Source organism: Taudactylus pleione, unplaced genomic scaffold (genome assembly GCF_031769625.1).
Source record: "Taudactylus pleione unplaced genomic scaffold, aTauple2 ptg000386l, whole genome shotgun sequence".
NCBI lineage: Eukaryota > Metazoa > Chordata > Amphibia > Anura > Myobatrachidae > Taudactylus > Taudactylus pleione.
Window position 1 is genome coordinate 8,068,325 of NW_028284787.1, and position 25,057 is coordinate 8,093,381.

General features: G+C 42.0%; 1 protein-coding gene across 1 annotated transcript in view; it reads left to right on the plus strand.

Annotated features, from left to right (window-relative positions):
- The window catches only part of SLC12A7 (solute carrier family 12 member 7), a 193,835-nt gene that overhangs the window by 86,379 nt on the left and 82,399 nt on the right, over positions 1-25,057 (plus strand). Inside the window, exon 3 of the mRNA XM_088445686.1 lies at positions 24,099-24,221. Within this exon, the coding sequence (XP_088301812.1) occupies positions 24,099-24,221 (123 nt within the window). The remainder of the gene's footprint in view (positions 1-24,098; positions 24,222-25,057) is intronic.

Below are 25,057 nucleotides of genomic sequence, written 5' to 3' on the forward strand. Positions count from 1 at the left end.
ACACCCCTGTTATGAAGCTCCAATCCACCCTTGCGAAAGCCTTTTCAGCATCAGTAAAGAGGAGCAACATGGGAATGTCAGAGGAGACTGCATTATGTATTAAATCAAGGACTTTGGGGCTATTGTCTTTCGCCTCTCTACCTGGGACAAACCCCCCCTGGTCAGAATGGATAATAGATGGCAGGAGGGGTTTTAGCCGATTAGCTATAAGCTTAGCGTAAAGCTTGACATGGCAGGAGGGGTTTTAGCCGATTAGCTATAAGCTTAGTGTAAACATCTGCATTTAAAAGAGATATTGGACGATAACTGGCCGGTAATGATGGGTCCTTGCCCTCCTTGGGGACTACCGTAATGTGTGCCGCAAGCGATTGGACAGAAAAAGGAGTATGCGCTGATACAGCATTACAGGCCCGTAACAAAAGCGGCAGAAGAGTGTCTTGGTATGCCTTGTAGTAAGACGGCGTGAAGCCATCAGGTCCAGGACTCTTGCCCGATGGGGAGTACTTAATAGCAACTATCAATTCCTACCTATCTATACACTCTAAAATTGTCGCTGTTTAGCGTTGTGAGTCGCACAAGAAATAATTGCTTTCAGACTGATTGTGGTTCCGAAGCACAAAAAGTTATTCACCATAAAAACAGATAGTTACACGTTGTGATCTAAATACAATTAGCGCAAACAAATTATACAGAAACAAGGTACAGTCGTTACATACGCACGCGCTCTGGAACCAGATCCCAGCATCAAAGATGAAACCTCCGTCAACAGCAAAGCAAGAAGACTGGGATCTAATTTCAGAGAGCCCACATATATACTCTTACAGATATAGGCAATACAATAGAACAGTTTGGCATGATTCCATTGGTGGTTCTTCCTGGTTCTTCTGTTACAGTACAGTTCATAGGTCAGTTCGTATGGTCACAATCCAGCCTCCAACAGCTCTTTGTGTCCATTTTCCCGCTGCATAATAAATCTAGACTGGCTGCATTACAGGATACATTTTAATGCCTAACTCTCTATGATCCATAATTTGCAGACACATGTTGCGATCTTCTCACCGATGAAACCGGAAATCTGCAAAGACACAGTGGTTTAGAATGACACCAAACACGGTCTGCTTATCATGTACTAAACCTTAGATATCAAATAACATGTATTTCACAACATTACTGATGAATAAAACCTTAAATATTAAACTTAATGCTAGGGAATTTTTTTATGTAAGTGTGCAGCGTATAAGTATTGGGGTATTGAGAAAAGACGCTAGTTAGCAGTGTGCGACTACGTGTTTAGTGGAGTACACCGTGGTATGTGTTTTGCAGGGTTGGTCATATTATATGTTTTAGTAACTGTCTGTATTTATATGATGAGGACTTTTAACATCTTTCTATTGCGTGGTAATCGCACAACTCTAAATAATAGCATCGCTGTATGTACTTATATTCGCTAAAATGGCGCTGTGCGGCCAGTTGCAAAATGGCGTCTTGTTGCCATTCGCAAAATCGCGTCGTGCAGATTTAATTTTAAACAGATTTTGTCTCAGCCAATTATCCAGCTTCGACACAACAGATAATTCTTCTTCTGTAAAAGGGGAGTCAAGAGCCTCTGTCACCGCTTCGAGGAGATAAGGGAAAGCTATTTCTTCCAGATATCTCTGGATATGCGTTACCCGAGCTTCCTGATCCAAATTTGTATTGACCGGGCCTAAATTATATAGGGCAGAATAAAAAGTCTGAAAGACTGCTGCAATATCTTTGTCAGTATGGCAAAGTTTGCCCGTATGATCCTTGATACGGTGGAGATAAGTCAAGTATCTCTGAGCTCTAAGAACCCTTGCCAGCATTTTGCCTGGCTTGTTCCCCCAATGATAGTATTTATAGCAGTATCTTCGGAACCCTCTCCTAGCCCCTTCAAATAGTAGATAATTAAGAGCATTTCTAGCCTCTTGAAGTTCTACTAGTACATCAGAGGCCATAGTATTGTTATGGGTAAGTTCGAGCATCCGGATTTTAGTTAACAAAGCATCCCTACATTTAGTTTTCTGTTTTTTGAGATAGGACCCTAACTGAATACACATAACCCGAACAACACATTTATGGGCCTCCCAGATTGAGATGGGAGAAACATCATCAGTGACATTAAGAGAAATGTATTCTCTCATGGTTTTCCCAATTTGATCTTTACAGTAGGAATCACGGAGGAACTGCTCATTAAATTTCCAGTACCACTGGCGAGGTGGGGGATCGCGAAGGTACAAAGTTAAGAATATTGGGGCATGGTCAGAACCAGTGATCTGCCCATTAGTGACATCTGCAAGGAGATCTAGGTGGTAATGATCTACACAAAAATAGTCAATGCGGCAATAAGAATTATGTGGGGAAGAATAAAAAGTGTAATCCCTCTCTGCCGGATGCATGAGTCTCCAAGTGTCTACCAATTGGAAATCGTGCAGAGTCAGTTTAAATTTCCTAGACTCTTTAGTAGAGGTACATATGGATCCAGAAGTGGTATCAAGAGAAGGTTCCAAGGCCCGATTAAAATCTCCACCAACCACTCGGATGCCCTCCAACTGATCATCTAGCATTTCTAATGACTTACATAGAGAGTCAGACTGACCCCTGTTGGGTACATATAAATTTAATAGAGAATATTTTTGGTTAGCTATGGTAACCATGACCAATAATCCCCTACCATCTCCAATACGGACAACAGATATCAGAAAGCACTAAATGTTTAGAAAACAAGATGGCCACCCCTTTACCCTTGGCTTCGGAGAAATCATTGAAGTACCCCACTGGAAAATATTGAGATCTAAGGACGGAGCCACACCTTTCTTAAAATGCGTCTCCTGGAGAAAAGCTATATCTACCTTGTCCATATGCAACGTATGTAGAAGACGAGATCTTTTCTCCGGAATATTAAGACCCTTTACATTGTTAGACAAAAAAGATAACTTAGCCATATTTAAAGTGTATGGGTGGGCATCTTGAATGTTGGGTCCGTAAATCAATTACCTGAATGCAGACGGTGTCTATCAGCAAAGGAATATTGGGGGAAGAGGGGACGCATAGGAGCCTAAAGAGAGGGAAGGAAGGAAGTAAATGAAGGAAAAATACAAAACAAATCATAAGAAGCAAAGGATATGTTAGCATCGGTATATATCTCAGTGGAAAGCCTAATATGGTATTGGCATAAAAACAAACCTCCGTAATAAAGGCAATGAAAACCCCTAATGGGTCCATGGACATTGTATACACAACGGAGTAGGGGGAAAATGGAAGGTAGTACTGAACGTGACACCCAAATAGGTCCCAGAACAATTGGGACCTATCTAAAATAATATAAACACTAATATTCGCCTAGATTCATCAAAAATATAGAACCCATATAAAAATATTAAGTTAGAACATAAGGAATAAACATTGGATAATCAGGCTAAACAGAAGAACTGCTCAGGGCCTATTGGAATCTATTTAAACATACACCAGGATCTCAGATAAATGTATAACAATATCAAGCATCCTAAAAGGTGTAGGGAAAGCAGCATAAATCTACAAAAAGGCACAGAGCATAAAAAGGATATAACGGACAATAATAGCTTTCCTGATCAGGTAGTTTCCTCACACTCAGCCGTAGGATCTCTTCCCGGTCTACGTCTGGAACCTCGAGCTTGCTGCCAGGTCTCCCTACGAAGTGGCAAAGGGACACTAGTATCCAATGAATCCAGCCAGTTGGGGACTGAAATAGCAGGCAAACCCAGAGAAGAGCAAAATTGGGGCAATTCAGTAAATTCTCGAAGAATAAGTAGTTTCTCCTCATGCATTACTTTAATACTTAACGGAAAACCCCAGCGAAATTTAATGTCCCGCTTGTGCAATTCCTCTGGGAGCGGGCAGAGAAGACTCCTCTGTTGGAGTGTTGACCACGAGAGTTCCTGGAAAATCTGTACTGGACATCCATTGAAGTCAATCTCCTTTGTTTTCCGGGCTTGTCGTAGAATTTGCTCCTTTACTGTATAGTAGTGCAATCGGTAGATAATGTCTCTGGGTCTTTCAGAGGGCATACCTTTAGGGTGTAGTGCCCTATGAGCTAGATCAAATTGGATCCTAGCATACGGGTCAACATGCAAAAGTTCATTAAATATTTTAGTGAGAGCATCCTCAATTCCCGACTGAGGAATATCTTCGGGATCCGCCACAGATCCGCAAATTATTTCGCCGACCCCTGTTGTCAACATCATCTAGTCTACGCTGCATCTCCAACAAAATCGGGAGTGGCGAGAGAGCAAAGTATTGCAGTCATCGAGCTGGGTATCAACAGATTCCACATGGTCTTCCAAGGAAACCACTCTCTCTGCTACGTAAGGTCCGAACAGATGCAGGAGATGTGAGTCTGGACTGTTTCCTGAATCCATTTTTCCAGTAATTGTAAATCTTGTTGAATGTCCTGCCGAGTCGGTAAGGACCGTAAATGTTGCAAGATCTCCCCAATATCGGACTGATTAGCATATGTGGAGAGGTAGGCCCTGGTGGAGTACCAGACGCAGGTGTGCAAACTCCAAATAGAGTATGAAAAGCAGTGTTAGGTGATGGCTTAACTGGAGTGGCAGCAGGTCATTTAGCTATATTCCGTTTCCCCATGAGGAAACATATCAGAGCAGACTGACATAGTGAGGAAAAGATGGATTACTAGGTATATATTTTTATATCATAGCTGAAGCTCTCTGGACATGCATTCCAGTGCTTAGGGTCCACTGAGTGCAGGGGGGCCCTCAATCTTGCACAGAAGCTCCCCCAAGGCAGTTTATCAATGAAAGTCTTATTGCCTTATCACTCTATGGGGCAGACCAGGATCTCCACGGACCAGTACAGGACAGAACACGCTGGGCCAAAAAAACAGCCTGAACAGCACACAGAATACACTCTGATTCACCTTCCTATGCAGTAGGCTTTATCCGGAGAGACCTCTATTGGAGATGGGAGGCCTTAAGAAGGCCGCCACCCGTGATTCACTGCTCCCAACGCGGCCGCTTTCCAGAGGTTCTAGAGGGACGTTTAGAGTCCCACCTGGGGTCCTGGCTAGACAGAGAAGGGCTGTAGAGGAGAGGCAAATCGCAGTAAGATCCGGCAGCAGCCGCGACAACGCTGGTCCAGGACGCACCGGCGGGAGCCTAAATTTAGCCCGCGGTTTCAGGAGACTGCGTAGGCCACGGGGACTCTGAAGCCGCAAATCCACTCCTGAAGCTCGGGGAGGAGGGGATCAGAACCACAGAGGGTGTGGTAAGGGCAGAGGACCAGCAAGACTATCGGGACCATGGGGCCCACAGATTAGAGGGACTATCCCGGGAGCTGCGAGAAGGCACGTCAATTGTTCATTTTTCGATCTTGTGGCTACCTTTTTTTTTTTTTTCCTCTTCTCTTCCAATCACCCCCTCCCCTCAACCTGATGACACACTTCTCCCATTTTTTTTCCCCCTTGTGACCCAGGCCATTATTTTTGCCATTAAGCTGCTCCCCACTTCCCTGACCTTGGTCTCATGGCTTTAAAAGTTGTGAATGGTCTGAATGCACCCAACAAATGGACGGTGATTCTGGGAGCCTGTAGGAGAGCAGATATTGTATTCACGCAGGAGACTCATTTCACTGGAGCTCATTCTAAACTTCAGGGTCAGCCATTCTTGCAAACATTTTTGCCTCAGCCAACTGTAAGAAACTGAGTTGCTGTTCTATTGCATCTGTCTCTACCCTTCATTATATCCAATATGTATGCTGACCCTGACAGTCGTTATTTGATTGTCATTGGTATGCTGCGTTCAGAGGAAGTTACGAAAGTCATCTTCTACACCCCGAATCAAAACCATGACCAAATTCTTTACTGAGGCTTTTAAACGAATTGAGCAGGTGGTGCAGGGCTATATTATTATAGATGGTAATTTTAATGTTGCTTTAGACCCCCTGCTGGATAGGTCATCTCCTGTTACTAGATCCTCAGATTCGCACTCACCCCAGAATTTCAAGATTCTCTTTGAGTGCCTCAGACATTTGGGGCCTAATTCAGCAAGGGATGCAGTTGCTTATACGCACGCAATTGGTCGATTGTTCCTTACTGCATATGCATCGCAGTGCGCGGGCGCAAACTAGCCACTGCGATTGGGACAGCGGTCACATAGGAGACGCAGACCCATGGCAGAGTGATTGACAGGAAGTGCGTTTTGTGGGTGGTGACGCGGGGTTGGTCGGGCGAACGCAGGCGTGCCAGTGCATTTCAACACCGTTGCAGGGGTGTGCATACATTATCCACTGCGATACCAGATGCCTCCTGAGGTCTCATAGCGTGCGCTGAAGTAAAAAATTCCTGAGTAAGGTCAGGGCTTCATTAACTAACTGATGGTACTTGATGTTATTGTTTCTCTATGTTGGCCAAGTATACAGATGTGAGTAAGGGGAAGTGGGCATCCTTATGTCAGGCTGCGATCGCAATGGAAATCCAAACATTTACATATCACCGTTGATTTTAGCAACTGCGTTGCATGCGCATAGGCAGAATAGCAAACCGTAGTGAAGTCAGGCCCTTGGTACTCAATGATACTTGGAGTCTTAAACATTCATCATTATTCAGCGCCACACCATACATACTCCCACATCGACTGGTGGCTTGATGGCTCCCAATTACTACACCAGCCTACATTCCAAGATATCAAGGTTGCAATAACTGACTGCTTTAAGAGGAATGTTTCAGACTAAGTGTCTCTGGGTATTGTCTGGGAGGCGCATAAACCTACAATTCGAGGCCACCTTATTAGCAACGCATCAGCTGAATGGAGAGTCACTTGGCCCCCTCCCTTCACAACATCAGTCCTCCCCTTCCAAGGCTCTTGCTCAGATTCTGGCTTTCAAGGGACAAATAAATACTTTGTTGTGATGCATGGTGGCCGCCACCTTAAAGGAACTTCATCAGCGTTTCTGTGAAAAAGCTGACAATGTGGTTTCAATGTTGGTGAGCAAACTTCAATGAAAACGGGCCACGTGTCTGATTAGTGAGATCCGGAAAGGTTGATTCTGGCCATCTTGCTTATGACTTCACGCAGATAATTGACAAATTTTTTTAATTTTGCAAATCACTTTGTAATTTGATTCCATGTGCCCCGCTCCCATTGGGATCGAATGTATCTGACCCATATCTATCTATTTGAAAACTTTTGGCTGCTCAATGTTCTTAGCTAAATGCAGCCATAACACTCAGATGTCCAAGCTGAGATTAATTCTCTCAAATCCTCCTCTGGCCCTGATGGCCACAGTGACGTGCGGAGAGGTCAATGGCTGGAGATGCACATATGGAGATGGGTCTGAGTGCTAGGAGCCTGTCTCACCCCCTACTCACTGAAACTCTCCCCTTGCTACACTAAGCTTCAGTGTCCATTGATTTTCCTACCTGCATCACTGTTCTTCATTTGCTGCTGACTCTGCTCTGATCTCTAAACATTGCAGTGCATTTGTCACATGACACATCCAAGGTTTCCATCAGTGCTCAGGGTACCCCCTGCCCCTCCCCCAATCTTAGAGACATGCCTCTATTAGCTCTCTTTGTGTAGCTTACTGCCCATGGTGTGGCCCCATCCCCAGCTCTGCAAATAGTGTCTGACTATACAGAAGCGAGGCTGAGCAGTTGCTGCCTCATCTCCACAAAGCTGGTTAGTGTTAACTATAAAAAGGTATACAATAAACAAAGAAGGTGTTTATAAGTTATAAATATCTTCTTTGTATTTTGATCATTTGTATATCAAATTTCAGGAGTATGACAGGGGAGGCTCCGCCTCCCTTGCTGATTGCACGTCCCTGGATGGCCTGACCCCTCCCCCCCATACTACAAGAAATTCTCTGAGATTCTATGCTCTTTAATAAAATATTGGAGGCTGCCCATTTTGACAGTGCGAGTCTAGTTTGGGACTAACAATGATGTTCGCCAATGATCCTTCTTCATGTCCAAATTATCACCCTATTTCTTTTCTGAATATAGATCTTACAATTTATGCAGAGATACTCTCAGGATGGCTCTCCCCGCTCCTTCCCAACCTGATCAACCCAGTTTTATTGTAGGCCGTCAGGCTATGTATAATACTAGATGCTTGATCAACCTCACGCAATCCAGCAGCATCACTGCCCTTCATTGGTGATGGCGTTGGATGCAGATAGTGTTCAACCACGTATCATGGTCATTCATGTCCAGAGTGCTTAAGTCTATGTGCTTTCACAATAAATTTCTAACTGGCCTTACTTCCTCACCCTCCAAAATCACAAATGGTACTCGCCAGGGTTGTCCACTTTCCTTTCTGATTTTTGCTCTCCTCATAGAGCCTTTAGCAGTGTCTATTAAACCTTTTTCAGACTCTCCCTATACGCGTCCCGCCTTGTTTTTTAAATTTATTAGTCATCTCATGTCCCTGTTAATATGGCAGATGAAACATGACAGAATTAGATTTTGTATTCTACAGCAACCATTTCAGGGGGGAGGCCTGGGTATCCCGTATTCTCAGCGCTATTAGTGGCCTCTTATTTGATCTTTGCCAACACTGATTTTTACTTCATAGAAAATTTCAATATTATTATTAGATGGTACCTTGTACCCTCCACAGTGCATACATTTTTTGCATCTACCTCGCCTAATTGCTGAAGAGGTTGCTCTGCAATTGGCTCTTTTAGCCATATATGGTGGCAAAGCCTGAAAATTTTCTTGTTCTGGTCCAAGTCGCCCCTATTGGATTTCGTCCCATGAAACTACCAGCCCTCTTCACACACCAAAACAAATTGTTACGCCCATTTTGCATCAGCTTTATTGCCTGAAACCTACTCTTCCTACTCTAGAAACTATTATAAACTGTACATGGCAAATTTAGCAGATGGAGCATACAGTATTATCAGCATTCTGAATAAGTCTGCAAAGTCTTTTCTCAAAGTTTGAAAGCACGGTGTGCTCATTTTCACACAGGTTTGCTGTTTTCCATGTAATTTAATCAGAAGAGTTACTGCCTGTTCTGCCTACCCCATGCCCTTGTTCCCCTCCCCCTCTGTTCTCCTTTCGGTCTCCTTCTTTTTGCTGTCTCTCTTTGCGGCCTGCCACTCCGTTCCCTATATTTTTATATTCCTTTTCTCTACTTCTCTTTTTTTTTTTCTACAGTGTTTACCACAATTAAAATGTGACAAGCTTGATTGCCCTGTATTTTGTTGTCACCTGGTTTATTACTTGATTTTACTATGTTTCTGTTTTGCTTTATTGACATTATGTAGATGAATACAATAATTTGTAGTAAATTTCCTCAGCATGTTTGACTTCTTGTCACATTGTCCCACTTGTTTTCTCTGGAAATAATTTCTGTTTTCCTCAGTGAACCTACTGGGTTTGTGTAATCATGTTCTTAATTAAAGAGGGCGATTCAGCAACCACCTGAGCAATACTCTTTTTGGTAACAATGATTACTGTGATCCTTAGGGATTGCTGTGATTTATTCTGTAATGTCCAAATTACTACTACAAGCTCCCTCTAAAAGAGAAAAGATAATATGACAATTTTTTTTGATTATCACAATCCAGTTGAAATATGTGCACTACAATAATTGTCCATCATCATTATTTTTATCTTGTCTGAATTTGGGTACCATTAATCTGCTCCTATAAAGACTTCAGTGAAACTTCAATCTGTTGGCTCTAATCTCATAGCATTGTCTCCAATCACAGAGAGTAAAGAGCCCTTTTCTTTCCATCTGTTTTATAATTAATGTCATCTGCTTCAATGTACTTGATGAAAATATTTAATCATTTTGATGGAGTTTTCAATTAATGCTCCTTTGCGTTCAGATTTGAAAGTCTTATAATGATTAAATCATAACACATTCTAACTCCATCTTAATCCCTGTGCTTCTCTGAGCGCCCCACATGTTGTTTGAAGTGTAGTTGATTCATTTCAACCTTGTAAAGATTTAATTCTGCACATAATTACTTAACCACATCCGATTTAACAGTTTCACTCTGCTTTTCATTGATTCATTGAAAACGTATTTTCTTTGTTGATGTTTCCTGGGATGGGTATGGTACCAACTCTATTTTTTATATCACTGAGTAAAAGACCAGAAGCATTATACTAAGAAAGAGCAGTCACAAAGGGAAATCACTGGTAATGCTTTTCTTTCATCTTTTCTCTCTTTTCTTGTACTTCCTTTTGAAATAAAGGAATGCTGGTACTTGAAGTATGCATATTGTTGCACATGTCATACTGACTTTTTTAAAAATGTGTGTCTTTGTCTTTGAATAGGTTTTCTAAAAAATAAAAAATTGTAAATTGCTCTTTAAATTGTGTGTGCGTTTTCCTGAACAGTAATGCCACCACTTCTACGGTGTTGGTTTTATTTACTGTCAATATTTAGGGGGAAATTCAATTAGCCACGATAACACTTTTTCGCGTAAAAAAGGAAATTTCAGGGGAAAAAAATGCCCTATTCAATTAGCTGCCCAGTTAACGTGTGCTAATTCTGCATAATAGTTAAAGCGTGCTGAAAAGTTTGGGAAAATTCCTATTTCATAGTAAAAATTTTGGGACTTGATTCAGAACCCCTGGGACACCCTCCCTAATAGTTAATTACCCACTTATAAAAACTTCTGACATATAAAAACTTCTATATCGGACAGGTATATGAGAGTGCTGTATGGATGGGACAGTTGTTTTAAACATTGCCTGGTGGTTCCGAACTTCTTCCATTTACGGATGATGAGGCCCCTGTGCTTCAAAGCTTCAAAGCAGCAGATATTTTTTTCTGTACCCTTCCCCAGATTTGTGCCTCGAGACAATCCTGTCTCAGAGGTCTACAGACAATTCCTTGGACTTCATGCTTGGTTTGTGCTCTGACATGCAATGTCAAGTGTGGGACCTTTATATAGACAGGTGTATGCCTTTCAAAATCATGTCCAATCAACTGAATTTACCACATGTGGACTCCAATTAAGCTGGAGGAGCATCTCAAGGATGGAAACAGGATGCACCTGAGCTCAATTTCCAGCTTCATGGCAAAGGCTGTGAATACTTATGTACATGTGATTTCTTAGTTTTTGTTTTTATTAAATTTGCAAAAATCTCAAAAAAAACCTTTTACACTTTGTGATTATGGGGAATGGTGTGTAGAATTTTGAGGACAAAAATGAATTTATTCCATTTTGGAATAAGGCTGTAACATAACAATGTGGAAAAAGTAAAGCGCTGTGCATATTTTCTGGATGCCCGGTATATTCAAGGCTCCTTACTAAAAGCAGACAATAACACACAATCTTAGATGTAACTAGTCAAAATATGTAACCAAAGCACATTCCTTTCAGAATCATATCAAAGGGCACGGTAGTATACTTGGTTAACATAGTTGAATATTAGTATCAAACAGCATAGCTAAATTAGTAGAAAAACTTTTTAATAATATTAATACAGTCACTAATATATACATTAAAAGTACTCTGAACAGTTTTAACAGAAAAATGGCACAGCAGCCATGCTGTTTGTATCACCTGTAACATAATTGCAGGACAACCAAGTTGGTTTATCAAATCTAATATCCCTGAGGATTTAATTATGTAGGAAGACACTTATGGAGCATACACATGGTCAGATCTGTCAGATCAACTATTTGAACGATTTTTACCAAAGATTTGAACGATTTTTGACTGCATTAAAATGAATGGAAATCGTCCAAGTCTGACTGCAAATACATCAGATGTCAGATATCGTTATCTGACCATCGGTAACGCGCATCGTTCAAATCGTTCATCTGACAGATATGTCAGATTTTCCTTCAGATATGAACGACTGAACGATTTTTAAATCGTTATCATTCAGATCTGAAGGAAAAATCTGACCGTGTGTATGCACCATTAGGGAACTGAAAACCAAGTTGATTTCACTATTTTTTACTGCTAAATCTGCACTGAGCTTTTTAAGATTGATTAATCATGCGTATGGGAGATTTCATAGTACTTGCCTTCAGAACTTTGGAATATACTGGGAAGGAGATGGGGACAACAGATTATTACAGCATTAATGCTCTGTGATCTGTATGCTGAAATTTAGTTAAAATTCATAGTGAATTTGAATAGTGTTTTCAATTGTTTCTTTCTCACTACTTAATACAAGGATTATGTATGTGTGTGTGTGTGTGTGTGTATATATATATATATGTGTGTGTATATATGTGTGTATATATATATATATATATATATATATTATACACACACATATACAGGGCTGCCATCAGAAATTTTGGGGCCCGGTACTGACAAAATAGGCAGGGCCCCCCGGGGTATCGGGGAGACTTGGGTAGAGTTGTGGATAATGTGGGTGGAGCTACTTTGGGGGTGGTGCATCAATTGATATGTAAATCAGGGATGGCTAGACATGGTGGATGGGGGGGCACAGGGTAGAAAACACTGGATATTAATGGGGGGCACAGGGCAGGGAAGGCTAAAAAAGCAGGAGCACTTGGCTGGGAAGAGTGGATTGGGGTGGAATAGGGCAGGGAAGGCCGGCTTGGTCTGAGGGGGAGGGGGGGCAAAGGGCAGGGAAGGCTGGCTGGCTGGACTAGGGGAGAGGCAGGGCAGAGAAGGCCGGCAGGCTGGCTAGACATAGGGGTGCCGCAGGGAAGACTGGCTAGACTAGGACAGGGAAGACAGGCTGGCTGGACTAGAAGGGGGAGGGAGAGCAGTGAAGGCTGGCTGGACTAGAAGGGGGAGGGAGAGCAGTGAAGGCTGGCTGGACCAGAAGGGGGAGGGAGAGCAGTGAAGGCTGGCTGAACTGGGGGGGGTAGGCAGGGAAGGATGGCTTGCTAGACTGGGGGGGGGGGGCAGGGAAGGAATTCTGTCTGCACTGGGGGAGGGTGGGCAAGGAAGGAAGGCTGGCTGCACTGGTGGGGAGGTGGGCAGGGAAGGAAGGCTGGCTGGACTGGGGGGGTGGGCAGGGAAGGAAGGCTGGCATGGAGATGGCTTAGGGAAAGCTGGCTGGACTCGGGGAGGAGCAGGGAAGGCAGCATGGCTGGCTAAACTGGGGGGAGGGCTGGCTGGACTGGGGGGGCAGTGCAGGGAAGGCTATCTGGACTCGAGTGGTGGCAGAAGACAGGGTCAACAGAAGTACCTGAGAAAGGGACCCGGTGGCAGCGGCGAATAGTGCATCAGGGGGCAGGCGGAGAAAAAGAGTATCTGCGTTGCGGCCTTTGAACTATGGAGTCGGTCGTGAGCCAATCACCGCTCGCGGAACAGCAGCCAATCAGGAGCACATCCCTTATATATATATATATATATATATATATATATATATTATACTCAAGAAGTATCCAGAAATACTTCCAGGTTGATTGTGTGGGTGCCAGGTCAAATCATATACAATTGGAAAAGCTCCAAATGAAATCCAATTCAGATATCGTTGGGCAACCAGCACACCACCAAAATACTTAAATGCATGGAAAATGTATTCAGTATAGTATCAAAAAAGCACCATCATGTAGAAAAAGCCATCACTTCAACGCATAAATACTCATCAGTAGTAGCAGCATAGTTCAATAGCGCCTGGCCATCCCTATTGAATTATGCTGCTACTACTTGATGAGTATTTACAGTATGCGTTGATATATGTAGTACACCTGGCTAGTCATCAAAGGCAGTAAATGCAAGTTTTTGTAGTGTGTTTTGCATGTTACTACACTGTGCAGTGCATGCATGCATCCAAATAAGTTTTGTGTAATTACATCCTCAAGAGGATTACTACAAACTGCTACAAATTGCTATTTTGTATATCTTACTTGCCGGATATTACTTTAAGCACCCGACTCTGACTATATGAGAGCTGTCAGCACTTCGAGCATTACACTCTGGTCGGGGACGCTGGATTTGGATTGATACGGGGACAGGTGAAGTCAGTCACGAGTTGACTTTATTACAGCCTCCGGACCTGGTTCTCTTTGGATCATCGTGCTATTAGTCCCCAATTGGGTGTTATTACATCAGCAGCCCATTCTTCAGTCTCTATGGAGCTTTATTGTTACAAGATCTGGAGGTCATTTTATCAGCAGCCGTTCTTCATATTGTACGGAGGTTACCAAGCTCCTTCTTTCTTATGACCTGGAAGTCGGAGACGGTGGATTAAGTCTTTAATAAGTGGGCAATGGTCCTGTGAGATCACTGTCTTTGGACAGTTTGTATTCGTATTTGTGGTTCCTAAATAGGGAACCTTTTTTATATGCTATAGAAAGCTAGCAGTTTTGTCGTAGATATTAACCAGATTAGTCTGTATAGACTTCTTATGAAGTCATATATTTTATATTGTTCTATCTTATTGATTAATTGTTGTACTTGATATAGACTTTATAAAGTAAGATTTCTTAAATATACATTTGGTGTCTTGATTATATCTTCTGCCATGTCCAGTTATTAATTGATCAATTATCTACTTTTAGGCTATTAGCGCAACACCAAGACTATTTTTATGTTTGTTTGTGATTGCCTCTGATAATCTTTTATAGGGTTTTCACAGACCCTTATGCTGGGTACACACTGACAGATACATTGGCCGATCAATTCACCGACCTATTGCATTGGCTGTGCTGCACAGCCGATGGACATATATGTCTGCAGACATAGCTGTCCATCGGCAAGTGTGTAAGGGCAGTGTGCAGACCACCCGTACACACAGCGGCAGCCGGGCAGCCGCGAGGAGGGGGCAGGACGCGTCCCGGGTCTCACCCCCTGGCCACCGGGACCCGAGGGCACAAGCAGATGATAGCCGTTCAGTGTGTATGAACGTAGAGATATCTGCAGATCACTCGATCTGCAGATATATCTGTCAGATGTGTACCCACCATTAGGTGTGTGCGGTTGTGTTTACTTATAGAGGATTTATAGATCTTATTCGCGCCAAGCTGACTGTTTTTTCAGTTGCAGGGTTTAAACAAAGTATTTTTTTATATTATTTACACCTAGCATGTCCAGCTTCCAATAGGTCGTGATCTACTTTCAAGTGTCAATACTAACCGTGATCTACCACACCTTCCCATCACCATTCATAATTTGAAACAAAAGTGTTAGAAAAGAGTGTGAAAAAAAACAAATCTTTAGTTGTTGCATAAGAAATGCCATATATTGCCCCTCATAGGTCACAGAAAATGTCAGTGCCCCCCATATATCGCAGAAAATTCCACATAATGCCCCCATATGTCACAAATATGTCAGAGCCCAGTCATGTCCCCTTTACATGCCAGCCTCAGAGCACCTTATGCTCTTTTATGCCAGCCTTCGAGTCCCCCCGAAGGCTTCCTTACCGTCAATGATCACCACCACAGGTTCTGTCCGCAGGCTACATCCAACTCCGCAGGGCAAGCTCCAGTCACGCCCGCGATTGGAAGAATTACTCATAAGAAGCAGCTGCAGTAGGGCTGTAAGGTGACACACTTACCGTGATGTCACCAGTGCCGTGACCTGCACCGCGATTCCCGTACACCACCTTTCTGAGATTAGGCAGCCTCTGGACTATGGACTGTCCTGATGGTGTGGTGATCTACACCAGAGTGTCCCGCAATCAATTGGTGGATCACAATCAGCATGTTGTACATTGCTTATTATACCTCAAGTATAAACCCTCAAAGGGAGAAATACATCTTGTTGATTCATTGTAATGCGTGTCATACACAGTTCAATTATCCACTCAATCAGCAAATAATCAGCAGATCGCCTGATAATTGAACAGTGTATTTCTGCAACCGGGCATTAATTATTTATGATATGGTTAATCGTCAAGCATGTCCAAAAGTTCCGATAATTGGTGCTTTGATTTCAACTAATTGACATGCTGAAAGCATCCAATATCATTGCTATAGTCTTGACAGTGTATGGCAACAATATTGGATGTTGTCAGTGTGTCAGATAATTGGTCTGACAGACCTTTTAATCTGGAGGTGTATGTCCAGCATAACTAATAGCCTTCCAGCTGCTGTGGAACCTCATGCCAGCATACCTCCATCTTTTTAAAACCTTATAGATTTCATGAAGCCTTAAAATATCATTAGTTTATTGCACAGGTTCTCAAACTCTGTCCTCAGGACCCGAAAACAGTGCAAGAATCACAAGTGAAATAATTAGCTCCACCTGTGGATCTTTTAAAATGTGTCAGTGAGTAATGACTACACCTGTGCACCTGCTGGGTGACCCGGAAAATGTGACCTGTGTGGGGTCCTGGGGACCAAGTTTGAGAACCACTGGCTTATTGCATACATATTAAAATATCAAGGGAGCGATTCAATTCAACGCGAATTGAATAGCGCCGGGAGCGAGCTCCCCGAGCTATTCAATTCAGTGCGCTGTGTGGTCGGAGAATGCAGGTTATCGCGCCTTAACAAGGGTGTTAAGGCTCGTTAACCGGCATTCTCTGACCATAGTGCTGGGCGTGCGTCTGTTAGCGCCGCACTAGCAGAAAAACAGCTGCGTGCCCGGCACTTGGTCGGATTTTTGCTCGCATCCTCTATCCTTAGCCCGTCCATACAGCGCACTGAATTGAATAGCTCCGGGAGCTCGCTCCTGGCGCTATTCAATTTGTGTTGAATTGAATTGCCCCCACGTTAATTAATAATTAAATGCTAATTTTAAAATTATATTAACAAATAAACAGTTGACATTAGCTCAAATTAAATGACTACTGATATTTAAATATATCAGATTTGTTTTCACTCCAAATTATGTATAAACTATTAATTATTCAGCATGTAACTATGTATTTTAGCCACTGTTACTCTGTTAAGCAGGGTACAGTGACGTGTCAAGCAGTGGATAAGTGGACCAGTGGACAAGTTGCACAGCAACTAATCAGATTCTACTGTAACTATCATTTTATAGAATGTACTTGATAAATGCTACCTCCAAGCTGATTGGTTGCTATGGGCAATTTCTTTTCTGGTGCACTTCTCCACTCTTCACTGCTTGACACATCTGCCCCACTGTTGTTTTAATTCATTTGCAAAAACTTTCACAGTAAAATTTCACAAATATTTTTTTCCATCCAAGTATCGGCCAATAAATCGGTCACTTAACTTTGACAACTAACAAGAAATTTCAAAATATCTTCAACTTTTGAATAAATCTATCCTGCACCACTTTTCAAGATCGCTGCGCTTCGGCTGCAGGATTTAAAGGGGCAATTATATTCAATACAACACCAGGTGTACTGTGTATTAAATATGATAGCTCCTTTATATCCAGTGGCCAAAACCACCAAAGACATGGTGGCTTTGAAAAGCGCTGCATAGTAAATTTAGCCCTGTCTGTTAGATAGTATGCAGGAATATTACATTAGACATGAATGAGTGCTGATGGTTATATAAATGTTGATGACTGAGTTAGTTTTTAAGTCTTTGTTTATATTTAAGACATTACAAAATTGGCAAGAAAGTTTTGGCAACAAAGATCCACATTTGAAGTTAAGTTGTTTCATCAAATGCATACTGTGTTTCTAATTCATGTGTTGTAGTGTTTTTAGACTATATTGACATGAAGCTATAGTAGTAATCCCTCTGACTTGCAGTAAGGTTAAAAGCATGAGCTTCAAGGAGTAAGTGAAAAGCCTGGTTGAATCTTGTTACGTTCATCTACCACAAACAAGCTGTTCTATTTTGATCAACAGCAGTAAGGTTCTCTGAAGGGCAAAGGAATAAAAGAAAATCAATTCACGGTAGCATTGTATTTCCTGCAGTATTAGCAGAGAGGTACAGATCTATCATAGTAAGTCAGAAATACATTTTTCTGACTGAACCTCTTTAGAAGAATTGTTCTCTTCAGGTTACACTACTAATATTTGAAATAGTTTTTTCTTCAAGAACATATTTTAATCTTTTATATAAGAATAGAAAATACTTTAGGAGTACCCTTAGTGGAGGCGCGGGTGAGGAACAAGATCAGACCAGACATGAACAGTAGAATAGTTTGTTTCCTTATGGAACCTGTGACCTTTAAACCAGTGTTGCCCAACTTCTCTGATGGGGTGCCTCACAACTTTTACACCTACCTGGTGGAGGGCCAGGTTACAGAGTGGCATGGTGGAAATGTAAATAATGTGTGCATTTTAGTGAAAATAAATAAACTTAGTAAAGTGGGGTAATAACTAACATTCATGGTATTGTGAAAAATACGTTAGTGTGTGTATATGGCTCACTGTAGATGGTAAATGAGCTCACGACATACACCAAGGAATACAGCAAAACTGTCCACTAGTTTCCTGCCGGGTACCTAGCATAATTGCCTCATGCCATCCACTTTCCAATGCTTGCTGTCTATGTCCTCACACCCATACTCGTCATGTACATCATTTTGCTAAACATCACTATAGTCCCATGCCTGCCATATAACTTCCTATGTATGGCATAATTGGAGACCAGAATAACAGAAGACCACCACAGTCCTTTCTCAAATGTGTACTGCCCTGTACATCAAATGACTTGACTTTTCCTCCTCCCTCATTCATCTCTCCAGCTGTCTTTCTGCTATTTCATCCTGGATGTTCCAGTGCTTTCTTAAACATAACATGTCTAATACTAAGTTCATCATGTTTCCACCCTCTCAAGTCCCATCATCTGAGTCTAACATCACCATCTCTTCCGACTCACAAGTGCACTCTCTAGGAGTTGGCCCTGAACCTGTCTGCTGTGCCCATCAACTAGGGGACAGATTCTGCCAGTGCTCATTTTTATTGATTATGGTGAATATATTTGCATAAATGTATAGTTAAAGACTATACTTGCATTGTTTTGTGGCCTACTTTATATCCGGTTATGTTTGCATTGTATCTGTACATGCGCTTTGTGCATGTGTACTATTAGATCAATTTTAGACTATATATAGTCCCTGCATACGCCTTATGAAAGCTTTGTCATTTTTGGACACTCTAGATCAGTGATGGACAGCTTGCTATACCACATGTAGCTCTCAACCTTCAAAATAGCCACATAATTCCCACATACCACAGGTGCCCACTGGCTACAAAATAACCCCATAGACTGACTCCACTTTTACAGTTAGATATACTAATTACTGCCCTCCCTTCAGCCCACAGAATAAGGGGGGAGCATACTGTACTCCACTTTCCTCCTCTGACGTATGCTGCATGAAGAGGTGGTTCTGTTATGCGGATGTTGTCTGCGCTAGAGATTAAGGGCCTGATTCTGAGGTGGGAGTAAAGCAAAAAAGAGCAGGTAACTGTGCACCTGGATAAACCATGTAGCAATGAAAGGGGTGTAAATACATTTATATTTTTTCATGTATGATAAATAATGGCTGCTTTTGCATGTAGCCCACAAATGCTGGGCAGCTTTGTTTTTACACTGCATTTTAGATTTGAGTTAGGACACGCCTCTCTCAAATCTAATTCTTTCTGCACATTTTAAATCTGCCCCACCTCCAGCGCATCATGATTTTGTCAAGGTGCAAAGTTACATGCTCTTTTTGCTTTACTCCCACTTCAGTATCAGTGCCATGTTTGATCAAGAGCAGCCATCTGCGGACTGTAGTTGTCCAACACTACTCTACACACAGCTACAGCAGGGCCAGACTTCCAACCTGAGAATATTAAGACTGACTGTAGGGCTTTGGGAGTATATAAAGAGATTATGGGACAGAAATAGGCATTATAAAGCATCATTATATACTTTTTTTTTTTTTTTCTTTTCAGATGCTTAGGTGCACAAAAAATAATAAAACCCCATTTAAATTGCAGAAGTCTTGTTATACATGTGTTCAGTTTTTATTACTTGTATTTACTTATTTCTCTTTTTGCTGTACACTTAAGTGAATGGCCTCATTGAAAATATGTTTCTCACCTCTTTAGAAACTGCTAAACTAAATACGTGCAATAAAGCTGTACTCGCCTTCTCTCCCTTTAACTCTAAAGCTAGGGGAGTTGTTATTCTTTTAAATAAATCTCTCCCCTATGTGGTTCACTCCACTGTTTCTGACCCTGAAGGTCGATTTGTGATTGTTGGTGTCGCTATTCAGTCCACTCAATCTTTTATCTGTACCCTAAAGGCACCAAAATATGTTTTTTAAACCTCTTTTGGCTAAACTTTCCACTCCATCATCGCCAGAGTTGATTTTCGATGGTGACTTCAATATAATTCCTCTGTTGTTATGGATTAGCAATCGTTTGGTCATCGACGTCCTCCTCCACCTAGATTTGATGTTCCATTTTTTGCTCAGCAGTTACACCTCTCTGATGTGTGGAGGGTTCAGCATCCTTTAGATCGAGAATTTGCTTGCCTTTCTGCTGCACATGGTTCATTATCTCGTATAGACTACTTACTGCAAGTCACACACCTGTTGGTTAGAGGCTCTGCTACCTCTATAGAACCAATTTGTATTTCAGATCACGCATTAGGATGGTTTACACTTACTCCTAATGTTGATCATGGTCTCTAGCGTCAATGGCGGTTTCCTACTAAATTAACTATCTCTTTGAAGTTCAGAGACATGGTGGAAGTGACCTGACAAGCGTATCTACATGATAATATGGACCATGCTCAGCAGAACCCTCAACTATCTTGGCAGGCTTCCAAGACGGTAATTCATGGTGCTATTTTATCTTATGTCAAACAACATTCTATAGATATTAATGCTTATGTGCAGAAATAGCTCACTGAGGCGTACTAACTGCTTCCTAACCATTCAAGAAAAGATGCTTATTTACATTACAAATTGGAGTTTGATACTGTTCTTTCTCAGATTGGTAACCATTTTGCTTTCCAGCGTGATTATCGTTTTCCCCTGCATGGCAATAAGGTGGGATGTTTGCTCTCAAATTTATTAAAAGGGACGCATTCACCTTAGCTAGTTAAATCCCTAAAAACATTGACAGGTACCCATGGTTTACTCTGGTAAGCAAATCATGGACATATTTTGTGATTTTTATACTCAATTATATGCTACTGATGATGTTAATTTAGACCTAAAAAAAACTCTTTTGGGATGGCTTAACCCTCCCTCAAGTTTTTTTCAGATCATGCAGCGGCTTTGATGGCTTCCATCTCTTTGGCTGAAGTCTCTGATGTTATCAAATCTTTGAAGACTTACAAGGCCCCTGGCCCAGACGGGTTATGTTGGTGAAACAATATCTACTGTTTAGAATGATATTTTTGAAAAGAAAGCATTGCCTCTATATTTTAATTCTGCTACACTTATTACTCCCCAAGCCTGGTCATGATCTGGAGCTGCCGGACCATTTCTCTTTTGTATTTAGACTATAACATTCTGCCAAAGATTATTGCCGATAAGCATAAATTGATGCTCCCCTGCATAGTCCATGTTGATCAAACTGGTTTTGTGTGGTTAACCTCCGTAAGGTTCTTACAGTATAGCAGTGGTTGGAGCCCTCAGGGGGTCGGGCTGATGCAGTTCTTTTGTTGTTAGATGCCAAAAAGGTCTTAGACATGGTAACATGGGATCATTTATACTAGGTCCTGGGTTGGTTTGGCTTTCCGGAGGACTTCATTTAGACATTATAGGCCTTTTACTCCACACCCTTAACCCAGATTGCATGTAACGGTTATTTGTCCCCTTCATTTCAGATAGAACGTGGCACTAGACAGGGATGCCCGCTCTCACCACTTTTATTTGTGCTAGCCCTTGGAACCCTTGGCGGTTGCTCTGCGAGGAAATACATCCTTCATGGGAATCCGAGTTGGGCCATGGGAAACCAAGCTAGCGCTGTTCGCTGATATGCTTTTATTATTGAGCAACCCGGCCCTCTCGGTTTCAACTGTGATTGATGTTTTAACCCGTTTTGGGTCCTTTGCGGGATATAAAGTAAATTTCCACAAATCAGAATTCTTACCTTTTGGGCTCCCCATCTGTTTTTGACGGTTTAGCTTTCCAGGGCGGATGCATCCATGAAGTACCTTGGCATTTCTATTACCCCACATCTGTTCTGTTAACCAAAATTGTTAACCAGAATTGAACATCTATTAGATAGTTTGTAATTGCTCCCTTTGTCATTATTAGGCCGCGTTGCGGTGCTCAAAAGCATTATGTTTTCCAAGCTTTCATATCTTATTTAAATGTGGCCCCTGAGTCTTTCTAAGAAAGACCAAGCCTTTTTCTTGTCTTAAACTGTTTACAAAATTCCCCTGGAATGGAGGGCGTTTTAAGAGAGGAGGGGCCCGTGTGCAGTCTTCGTCATGGGCCCCCTCCTCTCAATCCGGCAGCCTGTAGTGCACTGAGCGCATCGCACGCACTGATGGACTCTGGCCACTAGAGTGTGCCCAGAATTTATAGCGCATGCGCAGGTCACTGGGTAAATGGCTGCGGTGGCTGTTTTCCCTGTACTGCACATACGCTAAAAGACGGGAAAATGGGCGCGACGGCCATTTTCCGGACATTTTCACAGCGTTGACACCGGCGCTGACGTGGGACTCCGGAGAGGTAAGTATAATATGGAAGCAGGGTTTTCGGTGCGGGCACATCCTGGACCCAGGGGCCCGTGTGCACCGCACATCCTGCACTCATTAGAAATACGCCCCTGTCTGGAATCTCAGAAAGCCTCAGGTTTCACTTGCGAAACTCCAGCTTCCCCGTAACCCAGACTTTGCTAACTTTACTAGGACATTTGTTTTTCGTTATATTCAATATTGGATCTATGAACGTAGTTCTTCTACTAATGAAACCCTAGAATTTGCCCTTTTTTTGGGAATGGGTACAGGTTGCCAGCGTTCAGGATCCCGGCGATCAGAATCCGACACCGGCATCCCGACGGAGTTAGCATACTGACACCTTGTTGGTTGGTATCCTAACCCTCTCCCTACCTTAACCCTCCCCGGTGCCTGACCTTAACCTTCCCCCTTAGTGCCTTGACCTAACCTCCCTCTCCCCGCACCCTAAACCTAACCCTCCCCCCAACCCCGCTACTTACCTTTGGGACTCCAGTGGTCGAGATGCTGGCGCCGCGATTCTGACAGGTGTTGTGATTCCGGCGCCGGCATTTTGACTGCCGGAATTCCCGCTGTTAGCATTTTAACTGTACCACCTTTTTTTGCCCTACTCCCCTTGTGCCCTATTACATACCTCCCACCTGACATCCTTTTTAGGGACACATTTTTCTTGGTTAGCTATTCATCAGAGGCTACATCGTTATCCTCAAAGCTTCAGGTTCACCACGTTTTGGGGCAATCCTTTATTTACACCAGGACTTTACAACGTCAAATTCCAACAAAGGAGATCCATAGGTATTGCTGCTATTCGTGATATATTTGACCCAGGTGGTTCTTTGCTTTCTTTTCAAGATCTTAAAGAGAAATTCGGTATTCATAATGATACTTTTTTTTATGTAATTACAAGCCCGTCACTTTTCTTGTACTCTTCCTTCTCTTATGAATAGTGATAACGATACTGACAACCTCGTCTCTTTACTTATCTCTCTTGCTTGTCTTGAGTTAAAAAACTAGGTAGCTCACCACACTACTGCTTCAACATTACCTAGTTTATTTTTGGTCCTCCACAGTTAATAGCTGGAAGCATTTAATATCCTCTTTAGAAAACCATGACCCCCTTCTTAAATATTATGATGCTATTGAAAGTGGAGTTATTACATTTTACAGTAAATGGAGCTTCTTCATTGATAGATTTGACTCTCAACAACAAACTTCTAAATTTAAACCATTTGAGTCAACCAATTGGTATTTATATAGGCAATTGAGTTGAGTTTTGGCCTATTGTTATGCACCTGTGGACACCCCTTTCCCCGCTCATGTATACAGTCTTTTTACATAGGCTTCTTTTTATGCCTTGACTGGTTTGATATTTCCTCCCCTTTTTTAGTACTGTATTTGTTTGTTTGATTTTGTCAATACATCCTATTCACTTTCTATTGTATGAACTTTGTAATGTCTCACTGTTATGGGATTCTCGTCCTCGCTATGGTGGTTTAAATTTGCTCCTTGACTTGTGTATAATTATGTACACTTGAAATAAAAAGTTGTTTAAAAAAAAAAAAATTGGACAAGTGTTTGATATATCATAACATTATTTCATGTTTATAAAATTCAACTCTGCAGGAGGAAATGGATAGTAACCCAATGGTGTCATCACTACTGAACAAACTTGCAAATTACACAAATTTACCTCAGGGAGTCATAGAACATGAAGAGTATGAAGATCGCAAGAGGAGAGAAGTGAAGGTAATTAATGTTTTCATTAATAAAGTCATTTTAGACTTTTTAATACATGATACAATATATAGAACACATTTGCATGTTATTGAAATTTTAATATTAATACTGTATCCCTGTAACTGCCCTATAGTTTGTCTTAGCACTGGTGATACTGGATACAGAAGCACCAGGGCTGCATTTAATATATTCCTTACTAAAAACAGTACATGTTCTAGGCTTTATTCAAATGTAGGAGTAAATCCATGTATGGGTGCAGCTGGCAGTCTCATGTTGGGCTGCTACGGGTGAACATTAATGTTGTTGAAGGAGGGCACGGCCTAGCTTAACTCTAAATTCCACTGTAAACCGAAAGCTGCCCAGTATTTTCATGCTAAATGTAGAGCGGGCACTATTTGCCATATTCAGAGATGTGTAAAATCTTATCGCAACTGCAATTCTGTGCGCGGTGGTTCTGTGAAAATATGCTAATGATTTAGCTGATGACTTGTGAACCGAGACGCCCACCTCCGGTGCCTCACATGCGCCACTTGCGCACAAAAGACACAACATTAGGAACATTGGTTGCACATCTAACATATGAGCAGCCCTATGCTGTTTAAAAATGTTCAGAGTCTCTCCAGCTGCGTATGAATTGCCCAGACTCACTAGAGCATGCCCAGAAAACGGTTCCGGTCCCTCAGTGCTTTTGTAGCCACAGCTATTTACCTGCACCAAATGCTGACTACCTGTCATTCACTTTGCAAAAATAAAAAAGGCCATCTCAAGCCCATTGTTGCGCATACGCAGTAGCCGAAAGTCACTATGCTACATCCAACATAGACATTGTGTCCATCTCAGAGAAA